Genomic DNA, 17366 nt, shown 5'->3' on the forward strand with positions numbered 1-17366 from the left:
CAAGTCAGCCATAGAAAGGATGCATGGCATTGAATATCAGTGTCAAAATCTAACTTAAAAAATAAACTATGGAAGAAAATCAGGTACTGCTTTACCAGAAAGTATATAATTTTCTTTCTATTCCCAGAGGCTTCTTTCTCTTTTTCTTGTTTCTCTCAAATTAACTATGCCCAGAAGATTGCTTCTTAACATAAAAATGAATGGGTTTATTTTCATCATTTTGTATAAACATCAGTATCAGGTACTTGCAAATGAGAAAATTGATTTGAAGAAAGATTGCTTCCACTTAAACGTCCATTCATGTGCTTGCCAGGTTTAAGTCCTACGAAAGTTACTTAAGCAGAAACATATTTCTTGATGGTGCTAAAACTTATCCCTACCTGGCTTCAAGTAGATGAGACACTATCCAGCTGTATCCTGTGAATCACTTGCTAAATAACATTTACATGATATTTCTTTACATCCTTCCACTCACTTCCTTATTAGTCAGCTTCTCCAGATGGATCTAATGTGCTTATGTACAGGACATGATGTTCTTTCCCAAAGGGAAGTAAAGTAGTCTATGAAAGTATGGTATAAATGGGGGAAGAACACAAACTTTGGTTTTAATTTCTCACAAACAATCTTTGGTTAAAGAACTAACAAAAAGGTGTTGGGGTGTGTAGTTCAGTGGTTGCCTAGCATGCGCAAGATCCTGGGATCCAGCCCCAGAACCTGAAAAAGAAAAGCTCCTCAAAATAACTGCAATAAAAATATAAAAATGCCTATGTCCAGCACCCTGGCACATGCTGACAAGTCAGGACTATTCCATCTACTGGCCCCCATGGACTTCCTTTCTGCAGTTATAGATGAGGAGTGGCAAAGAACCCAGTGCATCCCCAGGGAGACGTGTGTGGAAGTGGCCAGCGAGCTGGGGAGCACCACCAACACATTCTTCAAGCCCCCCTGTGTGACTGTGTTCCGTTGTGGTGGCTGCTGCAATGCAGAGGGCCTCGTCTGTGCGAACACAAGCACCTCTTATGTTTCCAAACAGGTATGAGGACGTCAACAAGTGTGCCCTCTCCAATGCCCTGGTGATGGTAGCATTGGCAGCTGCCACAGACCTTATTGTCAGGCACTGTGCTTAAGGCTTTACATGAATCACCTCAATCCCAAACTAACAGGTCATCCTATCCTCCTCTGTAGGTGAGGCAACAGGCTCAGGGGACTCAAAGTCAAGTGTATGGACTGCAGAGCCTGAATTCATTGATTAGTCTCTCATTATATAATGTGAAGAATCAGAAAGACACATGGAAGTTACTAGAACAGGATGTTAAAAGAAATGAAGGGATTGTGTATCTGATCCGTTCTGTGTTGCCAAAATGGAGTGACTGGGAAGAGTTTAATGAATGGTATGGACAGAGCTGGAGAGAGAGGAAAGGAATGGTGAAGCCCCTGTGACTAGCGAAAACACGGGAGCTGTTCCCACCCCTAAACTGACAAGGCCAGAAGAGGGCACAGCTATAGGAGCCCAGAGGGAAAGAGGCACAGAGGGCTGCTGGGCTGGCTGCTACCAGCCCTTAGCATGGCAGGGAGTGGGGCAGGCGCTGGGAGAGGCAAGAGGCCTGGAAGAGCAGTCCACGGAGGCTCGTGACCTGGAGCACAGAGCCTGGGAGGGAAGATGGTGTCTCTGAAAAAGCAAGGGGAGAAAGAATATCCAGCACAAAAGACCTTTGAAAATGCTCTGCAGTCCATTCTCCACTGTTCATTTTATAAAATCTCCTTTGCCCAGTGGGTTAGTTTTCCTTTCTATGGCTACCATATTGTTGTAAAATGCAGTAAATGTTGCATATGGAAGCCATAATGGCAATTTAGGAAAACATTACCAAAAAGCTGCAAATCTCTGGGCATTCTGGGAGGCTAAGGCAACAGGATCATAAGTTTTCAAGTTTGAGCCCAGCCAACTCAACAACTTAGCGAAACCCTCCTCAAAACAAAAACAAAAACAAAACACAGGAGTTGTAGCTCAGCATGAAGGCCCTGGGTTCAATCCCTAGGACTGCCCCCCAAAACAAAAACAGCTGTAAGTCAAACTGCATTCCTTTTGCTCTTACATTGCAAATCCCCCACATATTGATGTATTCATTTAATTTGTCACATTTACCTATATCATCCATTCTTCTCATTCTATGAAGTAGTTCAATAAAATTGCGTATGTGCCAAATATGTCCATGTTAGGTAATTTTTTTAATAGCAATATGTTTTGTTAATAGATTACCTTTAATTTTGTTTTCCCTACCATCTAAAATATCTTTTAAGATGCAATTTCTTTTCTAAATCCTTTTAGAAAATCTTAAACTTGTGAAAAATCTGACCTGCTATTTGACAATTAGAAAAAAAATGACATAAGTATGGCTAAGCATCAACTGTTAGTATAACAAAACTTGCATAATGAAAGAGGTTTAGTTCATGATCATGTTATTCTCTAGAGATAGCTGAAGAGTTGTGCAAGAAGACAAATTTTATGCAAAGTAAACACTGTAGAAAACTCTTAGTGTCATGGAAGTTTCATTACATGTTGAGAGGTCAGAATAAACACAATCTTAATGGATTGTTTCCACTTAGTAGATAGTTGAGTACTTTGTTTTGACTGCTGTCCTCAACAAGTGATTAGTTTTAAAGAATGTACTTAAGTGTACAGCAGTTTTTCCTTCCAAATATGCATATGTGAACTTTTTAATAGAGCTTTTAAAAATCCACCTCTCGCCCCAAAGAGAACTATGTGGTGAACTACCTCTTAGAAACAAAGTGATAAATAAATGGATACTGTAGTAAGTATTGATTAGATTATTATTGATTACCAGTCTAGAAAGTTACATAAGCTCTGTGCATTTGTTTCTTCATCTGGATGAGGATAATAAGAAACCCAGCCCATAATGTTTTTACAAGAGGTAAATAAATTAACATACTCATAGAAGTGCATACAACGGGGCCTGCCATATAGAAACATAGCAAGAATGATGTACATGTTAGCTATACTTTTGGAAGCATGATGATCTTAGACCAGCTATTAATACATAATATTATATAACAAACACCCTAAAACTCAGGGACTTCAAACAATGAGTTATTCTACTCTTATAACTGAGGTTCAGTTAGTTCAGGGTGAGCCCGGCTGGGCTTGACTCAGAGCTGCCTTTTAAGTCCAGGTCTGGTTCCTGTGTCTCTCACCCTTTGGACCAGCCAGGCTTCCAGATCATTTTCTTCTCATGGCTTCAGCACAGACATGAGAAAACAAACCGCACAAAGCATGCCCAGTCCCAGTTTGTACTTGGGTCATGTCTGCTAACATCCCATTGGCCAAAGTGGTGACACGACCAAGTTCAAAGTCAACAGGCAGGAAAATCTATTTATTCAATAGAGATGGTGTGAGAAGGAACAGGTAAATAGTTTGAATAATACTTTAATCCACCAAGATCCCAAAGTTTTCATAGTTTTAATCTCATTTAATCATTACAATTAATACTCAAATTTAAAGTAAGAGCAGGGGCCAACACTACCATTTTACAAAGGTACTAATGACACAAACTTAAGCGGTTTGACTAAAAAGTAGACCCTTCATAAAGCTGCATGGCTGCCTGGTCTTTTGAGTGCCAGCCCAGCATTCTTCCAGCTCTCATACCGAGTACTTTCATTCCTAATGGACAACTGTGCTAATGTCACTAACATAAACGACAAGGGCAAACATTCAGACTGCGGGAGTTTTAAAAAATAGTGTGTGATATGAAATAACCTGTACATTCACAAGGTACTTTCTTCTCTGCTATAGCTCTTTGAGATATCAGTGCCTTTGACATCAGTACCTGAATTAGTGCCTGTTAAAGTTGCCAACCATACAGGTTGTAAGTGCTTGCCCACAGCCCCCCGCCATTCGTACTCAATTATTAGAAGATCCATCCAGATCCCCGAGGAGGATCGGTAAGCATTTCTTGTACTCTAGCATGCTTGTTCTTGCCTTCACCAAAGTTGGGTGTGGAGAATACTTTGTTAATTATAGTCACCATTTTGTCTTTAAGTATTTTGTCTTTAAGTTTCAAACCCAGATCTACTGATAGTAACTGTTTAGCAAACATATTTTATTAGGTGTTAGATGTATATTGTGATAGCACTAAAAAGCTCAGTGATTATGAACTCACCACGTCTACTTGTAAGACATCTTTGTTCTTTTAAGTTTTTTTCTTAATATGCATAATCCAATGTGGTTGTAAAACTGCATCAACTTCTAATTTGACGTATGTCCTTTCATTTCAAAACAAGCATTAAATAAGGCTCATTTCAGGCTATATGTATGTTTATGTCCCGAAATGAGAAGAAAGATGTTTTTCAAAAGGATTTTCAGAATCACTGGGAAGTGCCAGAACCATCAGTATATGAGTTTTGCAACTTTCTAACCTTTCCCCCTGAAGATTACCAAATAGAAAATTCTTATTTTAAATTGAAATGAATTAAAATTAACTTGACTCTAAAATTTTACTTAGACTAATTTTGTGATCCTTTATGAGACAGAGTATGACACGATGGGTTCTGAAACCAAAGTTAAAGATCATGGAAAGGAAGAAAGAAATTAATATATAGAGAAAGAATTGAATATAGAGAAGGAAAAGGCAAATTACAAACACTGAATAAAGCAAAACAGCTATCATGTCAGTGTCGAGTGAAAGAGCGAGTTTGTGATTATATGCTGGTAACACTGAACCTAGGAAGACTGACGCCTCCTGAACAGAAAAGAAAGCTTGTAGAGAGAAACATTTGTTTTTAAGATATCCCTGCTGCCAAGACCAGTGTTCTTATCTCTATTTTAGAGAAAATCATCTTAGAAGCTCTCTTAGAACAATATTTTATTTTGGTAAATAAACTATTGACAGCAGTAATTTGCATAGTTTTATCATCCATCTTTTAAAGAGATAAATAACTTTCCTAAATTACAGTTTGGTTTCTGAATGTTTCCCAATAGAATATTTATAATTATAGAATTATTATCTAATTAGGTGCACTTCATATGTATAATTAAGCTCCTTAAAATCTTAACTGTTCACACATAATTACATTTTTAAAGTGAGAACATTTCAAATGTACTGTTAGCAATTTTGAAATATATAATACCTTTTTATTAACTATAGCCACCATGCCATACAATACAGTAGCTCTCACTTATTCTTCCTGTATAACGGCAATTTTAAGAACAATAAAATTTTTAAAATCTTAACTATTCTCTGATAAATTTTTTAATGGTCCAAAATTACAGTTACTCTTTAAAACTTTAAAATTTGGTTCATTGTTTTCTTTTCCTAGCTGTCCCCATTCCAAGAAATTTTGTCCTATTGACATGCTATGGGATAACAACAAATGTAAATGTGTTTTACAGGATGAGAATCCACTGGCTGGAATGGAAGGTAATGATAGCAGTAGTGAAATAATAATAGCAATCATAAAAATTACAAAATAGCAATGAAATTATTGAGTACTGTGAACAAGCAATGTGTAACCTTTTATATGTATTAACTCATTTATCTTCACAACAACCCTATTATTATCCCAATTTTAGAATCAAAAAATTGACACACCAAGATGTTTAGTAATTCCCTCAATGTCACACAGCTAAGAGTAATGGAAGCAGTCAGATTCTAGAGCTGGCTGCACTGTGATCATATAGTAAGTCCACCAAAGCATCATTGTGCTTTTTCATCTCAAAGCTGAATGTGATTAGAACATCCCAAAGCACTGAATTCAAAAGAAGACACTATGTGTTAGTGAAAACCACTTCAGAACCAAACACTAGTCAATCACATTTTACTGATCCATTTGTATAAAAGCCTCATGGGAATATAAGATAATTTTGGAACTGGTTTCTTTCAACTGCATCACGTGAAATCATGCCAATAATTTGAAAAAAGAAATGGGGAGCACAGGAAAATTTTTCTGGACTAGAGTAAAATAAAAGCAAAACATGGCTACTGTGCTAAGAAGAGTTGGGAAGAGAATGAGATAGGGCTGTCACCCTGGCTATGTCACCATCCATAGTGTTACAGTGCTTGGTGCTGAAAATGAAGGCTGATAAAATTTATTTTCCAGAGAACTTGACATGATACCACTGGGAAAAGAATGACAAGGAACAATATTATTTGAATCTTGTTTTTGAACTGTGATCTTCAAGCAAGAATAGTAAGAATTAGACACTGCTTAAGAAATCCATCTCAGAAATTGTAACTAGCAACCTATTTCCTATTGTTCTGTCTCTCAGCTTCCTTTTAAACATTTTTGGGAAATTTCAGTGCAGAGTGGGAGATAAACTATAAAGTTCATGTAGTTGAAATGACCATGCCGATATGGAACGTCCTTTATGCTCTTCCCCACAAAGAGTTCAGCCACCTTTAGCCAGGATATACATCAGGTATGGGGAAATTCTTCACCCAGCAAGGCAGCACCATTCTTGAATGCACCCATTCTTGTTGCGATATTGAATTTAAATCTTTCTCACTCCAGGGCAGACTGTCCAATGGAATATAATGAGAGTCACACATGTAACTTATTTTTTAATTAAATTTTATTTTATTTTATCCCGCCCCCCCAGGCCCCCTCCTCTCCCTATGTACAAAAGCTTTGCTTCCATTTTTTCCTTCTATTTTCACTTTTTCCTTGTCCCTTCCTTCCTTTCTCCCTCCCTCCTCCCTTGTTCCCTTTCACATTTGAACATTTTCTTCCCATTTCCCAACATCCATTATACATTTCGGTCCTTATTTCCACTTTGGGTTTCTCACACCAGAGAAACAATCCAGTATTTAAACATGTGTGTCCTATTTATTTCACTGAAGAGTATGGTCTCAAGGTCCATCCATTTAGCTATAAATGTCTGAAGCCCTCCTTCTTTATGGAAGAGTAGTACTCCATTGTATAAAAAACCCCATCTTTTTATCCACTTCTCAGTTGATGGGCACTTGGGCTGTTACTAAGCTTTCGCTATTACAAATGGCGTTGCTAAAAAAAATAAAAAATAAAAAACCAAAACAAAACAAAAAAAACAAATGGCATTGCTATAAACATGGGTGCACATATATCGCTATGGTATGATGCTTTTAATTCTTTCAGGAAGATATCAAGAAGAGGTATAACTAGGTCAAATAAAACCTCTAGTTTTAGTTTTTTGAGAAATCTCCACACTGATTTCCACAGTGGCTGCACCAGTCTGCACTCCCACCAACAATGGAGAAGGGTTCCTTTCTCCCCACACCCCCGCCGGCATTTGTTATTGGATGATTTCTTGATAGCAGCCATTCTTTCTGGGGTGAGGTGGATGGAATCTCAGTGTTGTTTTCATTTGCATCTCATGAATGAACAGTGATGTTGAACGCTTTTTCATATATTTATTTGCCATTTCTAATTCTTCATCTGAGAAATGTCTGTTCATTTCAGATGCCCATTTTTGCATTGAGTCTTTAAATTTGGGGAATCTGATGTTTTTGAGTTTTTATATATTCTAGATAATACTCCTTTATCAGAATAGCTGGTTAAAATTTTTTCTACTCTGTGGGTTGTCTTTTCATTCTGTTGGTGGTTTCTCTTGCTGTGAAAAAGCTTTTTAATAAGATAAGGTTCCAGTTGTTGATTCTTTGTAGTATTTCCCGTGTGGTCTGGGTTTTGTTCATGAAGTCTTTGCCTACTCCTATGTCCTCAAGAATTCTACCTAATCTCTCTTACAGCAGATTTAGTGTTTCTGTTTTAATATTAGATCTTTGATCCATTTCAATTTTAGGTTAGTGTATGGTAAAAGATATGCATCTATTTTCAATCTTTGGCATGTGGAAAGCCAGTTTTTTCCAGCACCATTCATTAAAAGGCTTTCTTCCATTGAAGGTGGTCTGTTCTTTTGTCAGTACCATGCTGTTTTTACCACTGTAGCTTTGTAATATAATTTAAAGTCAGGGATTGTGATACTCCCTGCTTTGCCTTTGTTGCCCATAATTGCCTTTGTCATTCTAGGTCTCTTCTGGTTCCAAAAGAATTTTAGGATTTTTTTTTCTAATTCTGTGAAATATGCTGTTGGGATTTTGATTGGGATTGCATTGAATCTGTATAACAATATGGGAAGTATGGCCATTTCCACTAAATTGGTTCTTCCTATCCAAGAACAAGGGATATCTTTCCATTTTCTTATATCTTCTTCCATCTCTCCTTCATTAGATGGATTCCTAGGTATGTGTAACTTATACTTTATATTACTCACATTTAAAAGATAGAAATAGGTGAAATTATTTTTAATACATTTTTATTTAATCCAATAGGTCTAAAATAGTATCATTTCAACTTGCAATCAATATAAAACTTATTAATGAGATAGCCTATATTTCTTGTGCTCAGCATGTGAAATAGAATGTGTGCTTACCCTTCCAGCATATCTCAATTCAGACTCTTCATTTCATGTTCAGTAGCCACATATGGCCCAGAACTACCTCATTGGATGGCCCAGCTCTAGAGCATCAACTTATTTGTTCAGTTATATAACTTGGACTCACCGATCTCCTTTCCTATAGATTTTCACCCTTAATGTTTTCACAGGATGAAGGAAATTCACTTCCGACTTTGCAGGACAAACAAAGAATTCCTGTGTTTTCTTAGGTTTGTGACTACCAAAGTATCATCAGTTGTAGCAGTGATGGAAGTGGGAGGCATGGACAGACTGGATCATAATCACTTGTAATTTTCATCTGCCATAACTCCCTGATGTGCCCAAGTTCACATTCATTTCTCCAATGGTCCCATCAAACTGCTAATGACATATACTGGTCTTCCTCTTCACTATACACCTTTTCACATATGCAGCTGTTAAGCCAATTGCCTTTTGTACAAATTGTACAAATTGCCTTTCTTCACCAAATGAGTGCATTTTGGGTTAGTGAATCCAAGTCCAACTAAATTACATATTGTCAGATTCAAGTCGTTGTTCTAAATTGTTAAAGCAAACAAAAAGCAAAAGAAAAAATGAAGGAGTCTCAATTCTGTATTTTAAAACATTTGATATGTCGCTTCCTTTCTCAAGAGAGCCAAATTTCAAGAATTTCTTTTTTAAAACTCCATCAGTTCATTGTTATAATTGATACCTTGAACAAGGATAAAATACACTGGTTACCCACCATCAACCTCTCTACAGATGGAAATCAATACATGATGGTCATTGAATCACTCTCAGTGAGTTGCTGCTCTGCCTAATTTGCCTGCATCTGGTCTCTATTCCTTTTAACTTGCCCATAAGGATGTAAGGACTGACTCTGCCACATAATTTGCTGAAGTTCAACAAATACTTTGGTGACTGTTTCCCTCAGCCAGTGATGGCAAACCTTTTAGACCTTTCCATGATGACTAACAGCCGGCTGTGGCATGTATGCCATAGGTTCGACACCACTTTTAACCCATGCTGTCCAAGAAATGAAGTTGGTCCTGCATAAAGTGTTCTGGGTGGATTTCTGCTGCCACCTAGTGATCAATGCAAATCTTTTAAGAGTTTTTTTGTTTTATTTTGTTTTTTAAACTAACAATGTAGCCTCATCTTACCTCAAGTGACATCTGCCTCACTGGGGTAGGTTTATAAAGCTCACCTTTTTCCTCTTCACAAAATTCAGAATGAAGTCTTTCCAGAAGTCCATTCCACATCATTTCTAAAACAGCAATTAGACAGCAGTCAAAATCATGAGACCGAATGACATGTGATTGCCATTTTGGTATGCTGTTAATGGTCAGATATTGGCAAGAACATGGTGTGGTTTAACCTAATGTCTTAAAGCACTGAATAGAATTCTTCAGACACATCAGCCTGCTTCGAGATCCTCCTTATTACACCAAATAAATCCAACAGATGATTATTGAATGCCTATTTTATGCCAGAACAATAAGACCCAGCCCTTAGCCTTCAGAATGTTTTACTTAAGGGCACAAATGGGAGTAAACAGACTAATGTAATCAGTTCAAGTAATAACAGGGGACAAAATGGAAATATGTACAAACACAGGGTACCTAGCTAAACTTGAAGACACTGGGAAAGATACCAGAGGGAAAAGATGACTAGCAGAGCAAAGAATGATGGTGCCATTTTCCAAATGAGGCAAACTGGGAGAGAAGCAGGTATAGAGAGGAAGCATACATTTTCCTCCAAAGCCTTTGAGAATGCTAAGATGACAAGGTCAAGTTTTCCCCAAGTTTCTTTCTTTCTTTTTTTTTTTTTTTGAAATTTACATACTTTATTAAAAGCACAAAATTAAACAAAAAAGTAGCATACTAAAATGAGTTACAAAATGCACACTTCTAAACACTGACAGGCACTACAGTTCCCCAAGTTTCTGTCTCTCATTGTTTGCAAAGAATTCCAACATACTGTTTAGGATTGGACATGAAGTAGCAGCTACCCAGTTGTTTTGTACACCTTCTAGAAGTATCTCTCCACTGAGAGTGTCAAAGACTTCTCTGAGCCTTCTCTTTGGCTGAATGTATCTTCAGCTAATGTCTGGAACCCAAGTTCACCAACACTGTTGCATCTCTTATACCAGTGAAATGACCTGAGTTAAGGGACTGCATCACTGTTGCCACCCTCTTGGAGTTCTGAGGTATATTCCTGCAGCATCAATACTTCTGTTCCTCTCTGCTTTTAATCTTCAAAAAAAACCTCAGGATGACTAGGCTCATAATGCTAAGATATCTTATATTTTAGTGTGAATGCTTGGTTGTGAAAGTTGCGTTTTCAACAATTGTCAATCTAAAAATCTCTTAGAAATATTCAGATGATGATATTTTGGTAGTCACAAACCTAAGGAAACACAGGAATTCTGTGTTTGTCCTGCAAAATCAGGAATGAATCTCCTTCATCCTGTGAAAACACTAAGGGTGAAAATCTATAGGAAAGAAGATTGGGTGAGTCCAAGTTATATTAGGATGATGTGGAATCTGCAATCAGCATTGGTGATCACATTATCAGGATAAGCTCTTGGACCAACACTTTTGTGTTTCTGTTTAGACCTCTCTCATCTCCAGGAACCGGCTCTCTGTGGGCCACACATGAAGTTTGATGAAGATCGGTGTGAGTGTGTCTGTAAAACACCATGTCCCAGAAATCTAATCCAGCACCCGGAAAACTGCAGTTGCTTCGAATGCAAAGAAAGTCTGGAGAGTTGCTGCCAGAAGCATAAGATTTTTCATCCAGACACATGCAGGTCAATGGCTTTTTCACTTTCACCTTAACTTGGCTGATTCATATTTAATAGAAATAACATTTTGATTTGGTGGGATTCCTTATTAAGGTAACTTTTTTCCTCAGTGCCCAAGTTCCTTATTAACGATAAACAAGTGGGGTGACTGAGGATTAAGTGAAAGTATATAGAGGGATGATGAATCATGAAATTAAGAAAATCCAGTCTGCTATTATGAATTTATTGTTCTTAAGCAAAAACTAAATTGATGAAATTTAAACCATTTTGGGGTGCAGAGGTTCAGATCAGCAAACTCTGGTTCAATCTCTCTCTCACTGTAAATGGCCATATATGTTTGTTTTTTCTTTGATGAAGGAGATGTCACTGAATTTATATAAGCGAGAAATTTATTGATGAATAGAACACTTGGAGATTATTGATTGAGCTTTAATAGATTTTGGGTCTCTATTCAAGATTTTATATTGACTTTTTAAATACACGTCTTGAAAATTTCCTTTAAAAACGTAATCAAGTCAGAACAGCTATTCCTTTGAATTCTAAAGTCTCATTTTCACTTTCTTTTGTGACAGCTGTGAGGACAGATGCCCTTTTCATACCAGAACTTGCGCAAATGGAAAACCAGCATGTGCAAAGCACTGCTGCTTTTCAAAGGAGAAAAAGGCCACCCAGGGACTCCACAGCCAAGAGAATCCTTGATTCAACTTTGTTCCAAGTCCCTCATTCCTATCATTTGAAACAGCATGTTGCTTTTCCGGGTTACTGGCCCTGTTTTTCTTTCCTTCAGGTAACAGAAAAGTCCATTTTCTGTAGCACCACAGTGAATCCAGACCAACCTTCCATCCAACAACAGCTGATATTTCCTGATTCACTGACAGAGGACTTCTAGCTGCAGATGTCTCTGCACACTAAAAGATGGAGAGGAAAGAATCTGTGGAGCCCATCTTTTGGTGAATGAGAAAGATGTGTTTGTCTGGAATGACAGGGGCCATGTGATTGATTACTTGGAGGGGATGAGGAAAACTGCAGTCTCTGAGTCCTTTGCTAAGTGCGATTCTCAAGAATTACTCTGATTCTTTCTTATGCAGAATTTCATTTGTATGATCAGCACTGACTTCCTAATTCCTGTCCAGCTTGTAGTGTTCAAATTTAGTGAACTACTGTCTGACATTTCATATTTAAGTGTATTTAAAGGAAATAAACATCATTATTCAAGCCATAGAATTTTGTGTTATTTAGTATGCTTCCACTCTCCATTTTATGCTAAAGAAAAAAATATTTGAAATAGGAAAAAGCAATTAGAAGTGGGTGGTGCAGGGAGAGACATGAACCCAGAAAAATTAGACCTCTGTCTTGGGAAACCAATGGAGTTGTTCTTGGAAAGTTTATGATTCTAAACAAAGTTAAGTAAATGTGACCCAAAGAGCAGTGGGAATTACTCTGTCCTTTGAGATCAAATTGAACTTGACTTGACCCCCATCCCGTGACAAAGAAGAGGCTACCAGTACCTTTGACATCTTTAAGGGCTTACATTTCTTCTGGTGCCTCTGGCTCCAAGTTTCTGCACTTGCTCAATTCTCAATCGCATTTATATCTCAACTCTTGGGGCAAGATAATTCTTCTGCGTTCCATAGCTACCCAGGAAGGAAGCACAAACCTTTTTCTTTGTCGCTCTCCCCCAAAGAACCCCTACATATAATGTTGGTGGCATGGCTTTTGCTGAAATTTTGATCTATCAGATTTAGTAGTAGCACAAGCAGCATTGTTTATCAAATAATTTAAAAATCAATCTCTCTGTCATATCTTGCACAGATCTATAGACACAGACACACAATCTATTACAGCACTTAGCACATAGTTGTGCAAACAGCAATGTTCATGTTTATCTCCTTACTATACCACAAGTCTCTTGTGACTAGAAACTGTGCTTATCAAGTTTTTGTAACCCAAATCTCTCAGAACAGACCATCCAGGAACAAAACAATCACAAGGAAAAAGATAACGATAAACAAATCTAGCACTGTTGGATCTTGACCTAAATTTCTGCCCTTCCTGGGTCACGGCTCCTGGATTTCCCCTTTGTTCACTGAAGTTCTCTGAGGCCTGTAGCTTCGGGCCCTCTGATCCTTCCTGGCTTTAATTCTTAGTCTCTCCCTAGTGGCATGCACTGCTTGCACCTAGCCATGGGACTCTTACTGAACCAGGCTTGCTTTGCTTGCCACAAAATTTACCAGTCATTGAAACAATGAATTTTGCGAAAGAGAAAGTTTATGCAAAAGGTGGCCAAGCATGGAAGTGGGAGCCCCAAGTCTCCAATTCACCTCACTGGGGGTAGGGTTTTAGGGAATAAAGAAGCAAGGTGAGAGGCGATTGCAGGTGACATACTCAGGACTCAGTGGTCTTCACATGTGAAATGAATCTTCATGGTTTTCATAGGACACATGTCCAAACAATGGTGGGATTAGCATAACCTGAGGAAGGAGTTTTCAGCTTCCTGACCTCGAAAAGTCACACATGCAGACACCACCCATTCAGGCTCAAGTGAAGAGGCGGTGGTTTCAACAAATGCAGCTCTCAAATCTCTGAAAACTAACCTGGGCAACTGTTATCACTATGACCTACATATTAGGGGAGTCAGTGGGAGACTAATAGTATATTAATCAGCTGTGTGACCCCTAAAATTAGTGATTTGTATTGTTAACTAACATCAAGTAACTAAGAGCAAAAGAAGCCAGATGGTTTATTTGGGTTCCCCCTCAGTTTGAAGACCAGTTCCCACTGTGCTGCCATTATCATTACTTCTGTCATTTACTGATGCTGACCCCATCACTTCTCTCCTACCACTGTCCTCTCCCCTCACTTTATTGCTTTGATGTCAAAGGCTTCTCTTTTCTTGTTTTATTATTTTTAATCAGGTTTCTGAAAGGGCTCCCATCCTTCTAATTTAGGTTGTACAAGATACTTAGCATTCAACTCTTTGCTCTGCCATTTCAATCAGTTTCTACCACCTCCCCTGACCCCCATGACATTTGGTTAAGTTCCCTGACAGCCCGGGCAAAAGACAACCCAACACACACAGTTAAAGTAGTCACATTGCTAATCCTTGGCTGATAAAAGAGAGAGGCCAAATTACTAATGAGGAGAGGAAATCTGCATCTAAGGACAGGCTCTGCCTCCTAATGCCACTGTGAGGCCGATCGACCTCACTCTGCCTTGTTTCCTCATTTGTCAAATATGGATGATAATATCATTCCCTTCCATCTCTAAGTTGACTATTTCACTTGAGTTATCAGTAGTGAAAACAAAATTTGAACAATAAAATACACGCTATAAATCAAAGAAATTATTTCAAACAAAAGAAGCAGGATGGTGGGAAAATCCCAGGAGTTTGGAACTTCTGGAAAATTCCTGGCTTATATTAAATCCTTGTATGAGTCCTACAACCAACTAAAACTATGTTTTGACTTGAAGTGGCTCTGGCTTTCTAATTGTCATTTAGATGCAGATACTATAGGAAGCCCTGGGCTGGGCCCAAACTGTTCACCACCTGGCCTCCCTCTACTTCTTGCTCAATTACCAATAATTGCCATGGGACCTACATTTGCATCCTTGGGGCTGGGTCACAATGGGACTTGTCCTTGAAGGTAGAGGTATGGTAACTGGCTATTACTTTATTAGAGTACACTAGTAATTGCACAGAAATATTTGTCATATGCATATCACTGAAAAGTAAACTGGAAATTCTCAATTTGTTGAAAAATAAAAATGTGTGAAGCCCCAAGAGCTTAAAGCAAACAGTAAATGCCAGTGATGTCTGATGTTCGTGATTATCTAAGCCACGAGGCCAGAGTATTAATATGATAGTGTGGATGATAAATCTGTAACCAGGACAATGTGATGGGAATCCCTGTGGAGGTGGAAACAGATCAGGCAGCACGATGATCAGAGGTGAATGAAGATTAAAACACTGTCTGAGACACTCCACAAAGGAGGTGACACACACAATGTGCTTTAAGGCCTTTGAAGAACATCACTAAAATAGAGCTACACTTCTAAAGCATTAATGTGCATATTAATCACTCGGTCAGTATCTTGTCAGTGTAGATTCTTTTTCAGTAGATCTAGAGTAAGGCCCTAGAATCTGGATGTTTCAGTTCCCAGATGTTGCTGCTGCCTGTGATCTCAAGACAATGTTTTGAATTGCAAGGGGCCTCAGAACTACTGAGAGAGCCCAATGGGTCTCTTCTCCAGCTGTGCCACTCTTTCATGCTCCTTTCCTTCAGCTACCAGAATAATTTCCCATAGAAAAGGCTTCGATTGTGGTTTGATATTTCATCTTTATGTCCTGCACCGAAGAAAAGCGACTTCCTCAGCATTATTTTCCATCATACTAATTTTTATTTCAACTGTGTCTCACCTAAATTTCTTATCGGTTTAATGAGTTTCTAAAATATTACTAACTTCGTGTTCAAGATTGCTAATTGATTCTATACATTGATGTTTGTTTCATGTCTACATGCTTTTGTTTTCAAATTCTCATTTAAATTTTTTCATATTATTTTAATTGCTTCTACAGTGAATTCAACTTCCATTATTAGACTTGTATGTTGTCTTAGTATATCTCTTCCAGTGTTTTGGAATTTATACTTACAAACTAATTTTGAGTTAGTTCTCCCTCTCTCTCTCTCTCTCTCTCTCTCTGTTTAGTAGTGATAGTGACATATTGTAAATCATGTTGCCTGGCTCAGGTTAGTAAACAAGTTTATATCTCCAGAAAAGCAATGACTGTTGGCACAAACTCTTTCATTCTTCATTGGCAAGTGGGGGAAATGATTAAGCAATGAAACCTAGTTGAGTTATCTGCTGCTATGTAACAAACCACCATAAAACTTAGTGCCTTGAGACAACAATGGCATTATTTCTCATGACTCGGTGAGTTGACCAAGATCAGCTAGGTGGTTCTTTTGTTTCACATAGCATAGGCTAAAGTCATTTTAGTGGTTACATTAAGCTGGGAACTCACCTACTGCTCTCATTCTTTAGAGTCTCTCCATGTGACTTTTCATCATTCAGCATCTTGCCTTAGCTTTATAGCATGATCACTGCTTTCAATTGGAAAGTCACATGGCCAAAACCCAAAGTCAGTGTAAGAGGGGGTTAGACAAGGGTGCCAATATTGGCAAGTGATTTATTGAAGGCCACCAGTGTAACATTCTCTCACAAGATTGGCTCCTGTCTCTAGCCACACATGGAATCCTGCCAATTTCTATTATTCTACAAGAGCGGAACCCTGATTCATGTCTTCCCTTTGCCACATACAGAGTCCAGGACCTATGTGACTTTGGTCCTGATGACCATTTTACACTTTGGTTCTGTTTCTGATACATGGAAATACTTATCTTCTCTTTGAAATTACAGCTAAAACATTTACTTTTCTCATTTATGTTCTATTTATCCTCAGTTTTCTATTTGAAGCAGGAGGAGTGAAGTCTCAAAATATTAACTGAAAATATCATATTGTCTGGAAGACTGGCTCAACATCAAATTCACCTTCTTTAGTAGGATGCTCTACTAGTTTGCTCCAACTTTCACTAAAGATGTCACCCTTTTCCTGTCTGTACGTTTTCCTAATCTCTTCCCTTGTGTAGTTACACAATAATGTTCAATGGACAATCAGTGCCCGTCTCTGTACCTTGTTCACTTTGTTAATGAAATGATCTTGCTCTGAAGAGTTGCATGGACATCCTCTACTTATTCTTCTAGCTAAATGCTCCAGATAGAAATATTCTTTGCCTCTGAACTTCCAGTATTTTTCTGGTATTTCTCTTACGGCACTTACCACTTCCTTTTATCCTAGATGATTTGTGCCTTAACTCCATCTCGGTTCCTTAGGGGTAAGGCTCATGCCACATTTTTCTCTGCATTGTGCCTTGTGCACTGATGGGAGGCTTTTAATATACATTCTTTGCCTTCCCAATTCAAAATTATCCAAAGAATGTAATTTCCATATGCATTTGCAAAGAGTTGCCTCCCCCCCCCCCTTTCTCTTTTTTTCGTACCAGAAATGGAACTCAGAGTCTTGTGCTTGCCAGACAGGTGCTGTGCTGCTGAGCTACATCTCCAGCCCAAAGAGTTGCA

At 38.2% G+C, this 17366-nt stretch overlaps 1 protein-coding gene across 1 annotated transcript in view; it reads left to right on the forward strand.

The window, feature by feature from the left end:
• The window catches only part of Vegfd (vascular endothelial growth factor D), a 33135-nt gene extending 20688 nt beyond the window's left edge, over positions 1-12447 (forward strand). Inside the window, exons 3-7 of the mRNA XM_004866091.3 lie at positions 843-1033; positions 3809-3957; positions 5332-5432; positions 11039-11234; positions 11801-12447. Coding sequence (XP_004866148.1) covers positions 843-1033; positions 3809-3957; positions 5332-5432; positions 11039-11234; positions 11801-11927 — 764 coding nt within the window. The 3' untranslated portion in view covers positions 11928-12447. The remainder of the gene's footprint in view (positions 1-842; positions 1034-3808; positions 3958-5331; positions 5433-11038; positions 11235-11800) is intronic.
• Positions 12448-17366: the final 4919 nt, after the last annotated feature.

Source organism: Heterocephalus glaber, unplaced genomic scaffold (genome assembly GCF_053883595.1).
Source record: "Heterocephalus glaber isolate CG9 unplaced genomic scaffold, H.glaber_assembly_v1.0 deba00001594, whole genome shotgun sequence".
NCBI classification, from domain to species: domain Eukaryota; kingdom Metazoa; phylum Chordata; class Mammalia; order Rodentia; family Bathyergidae; genus Heterocephalus; species Heterocephalus glaber.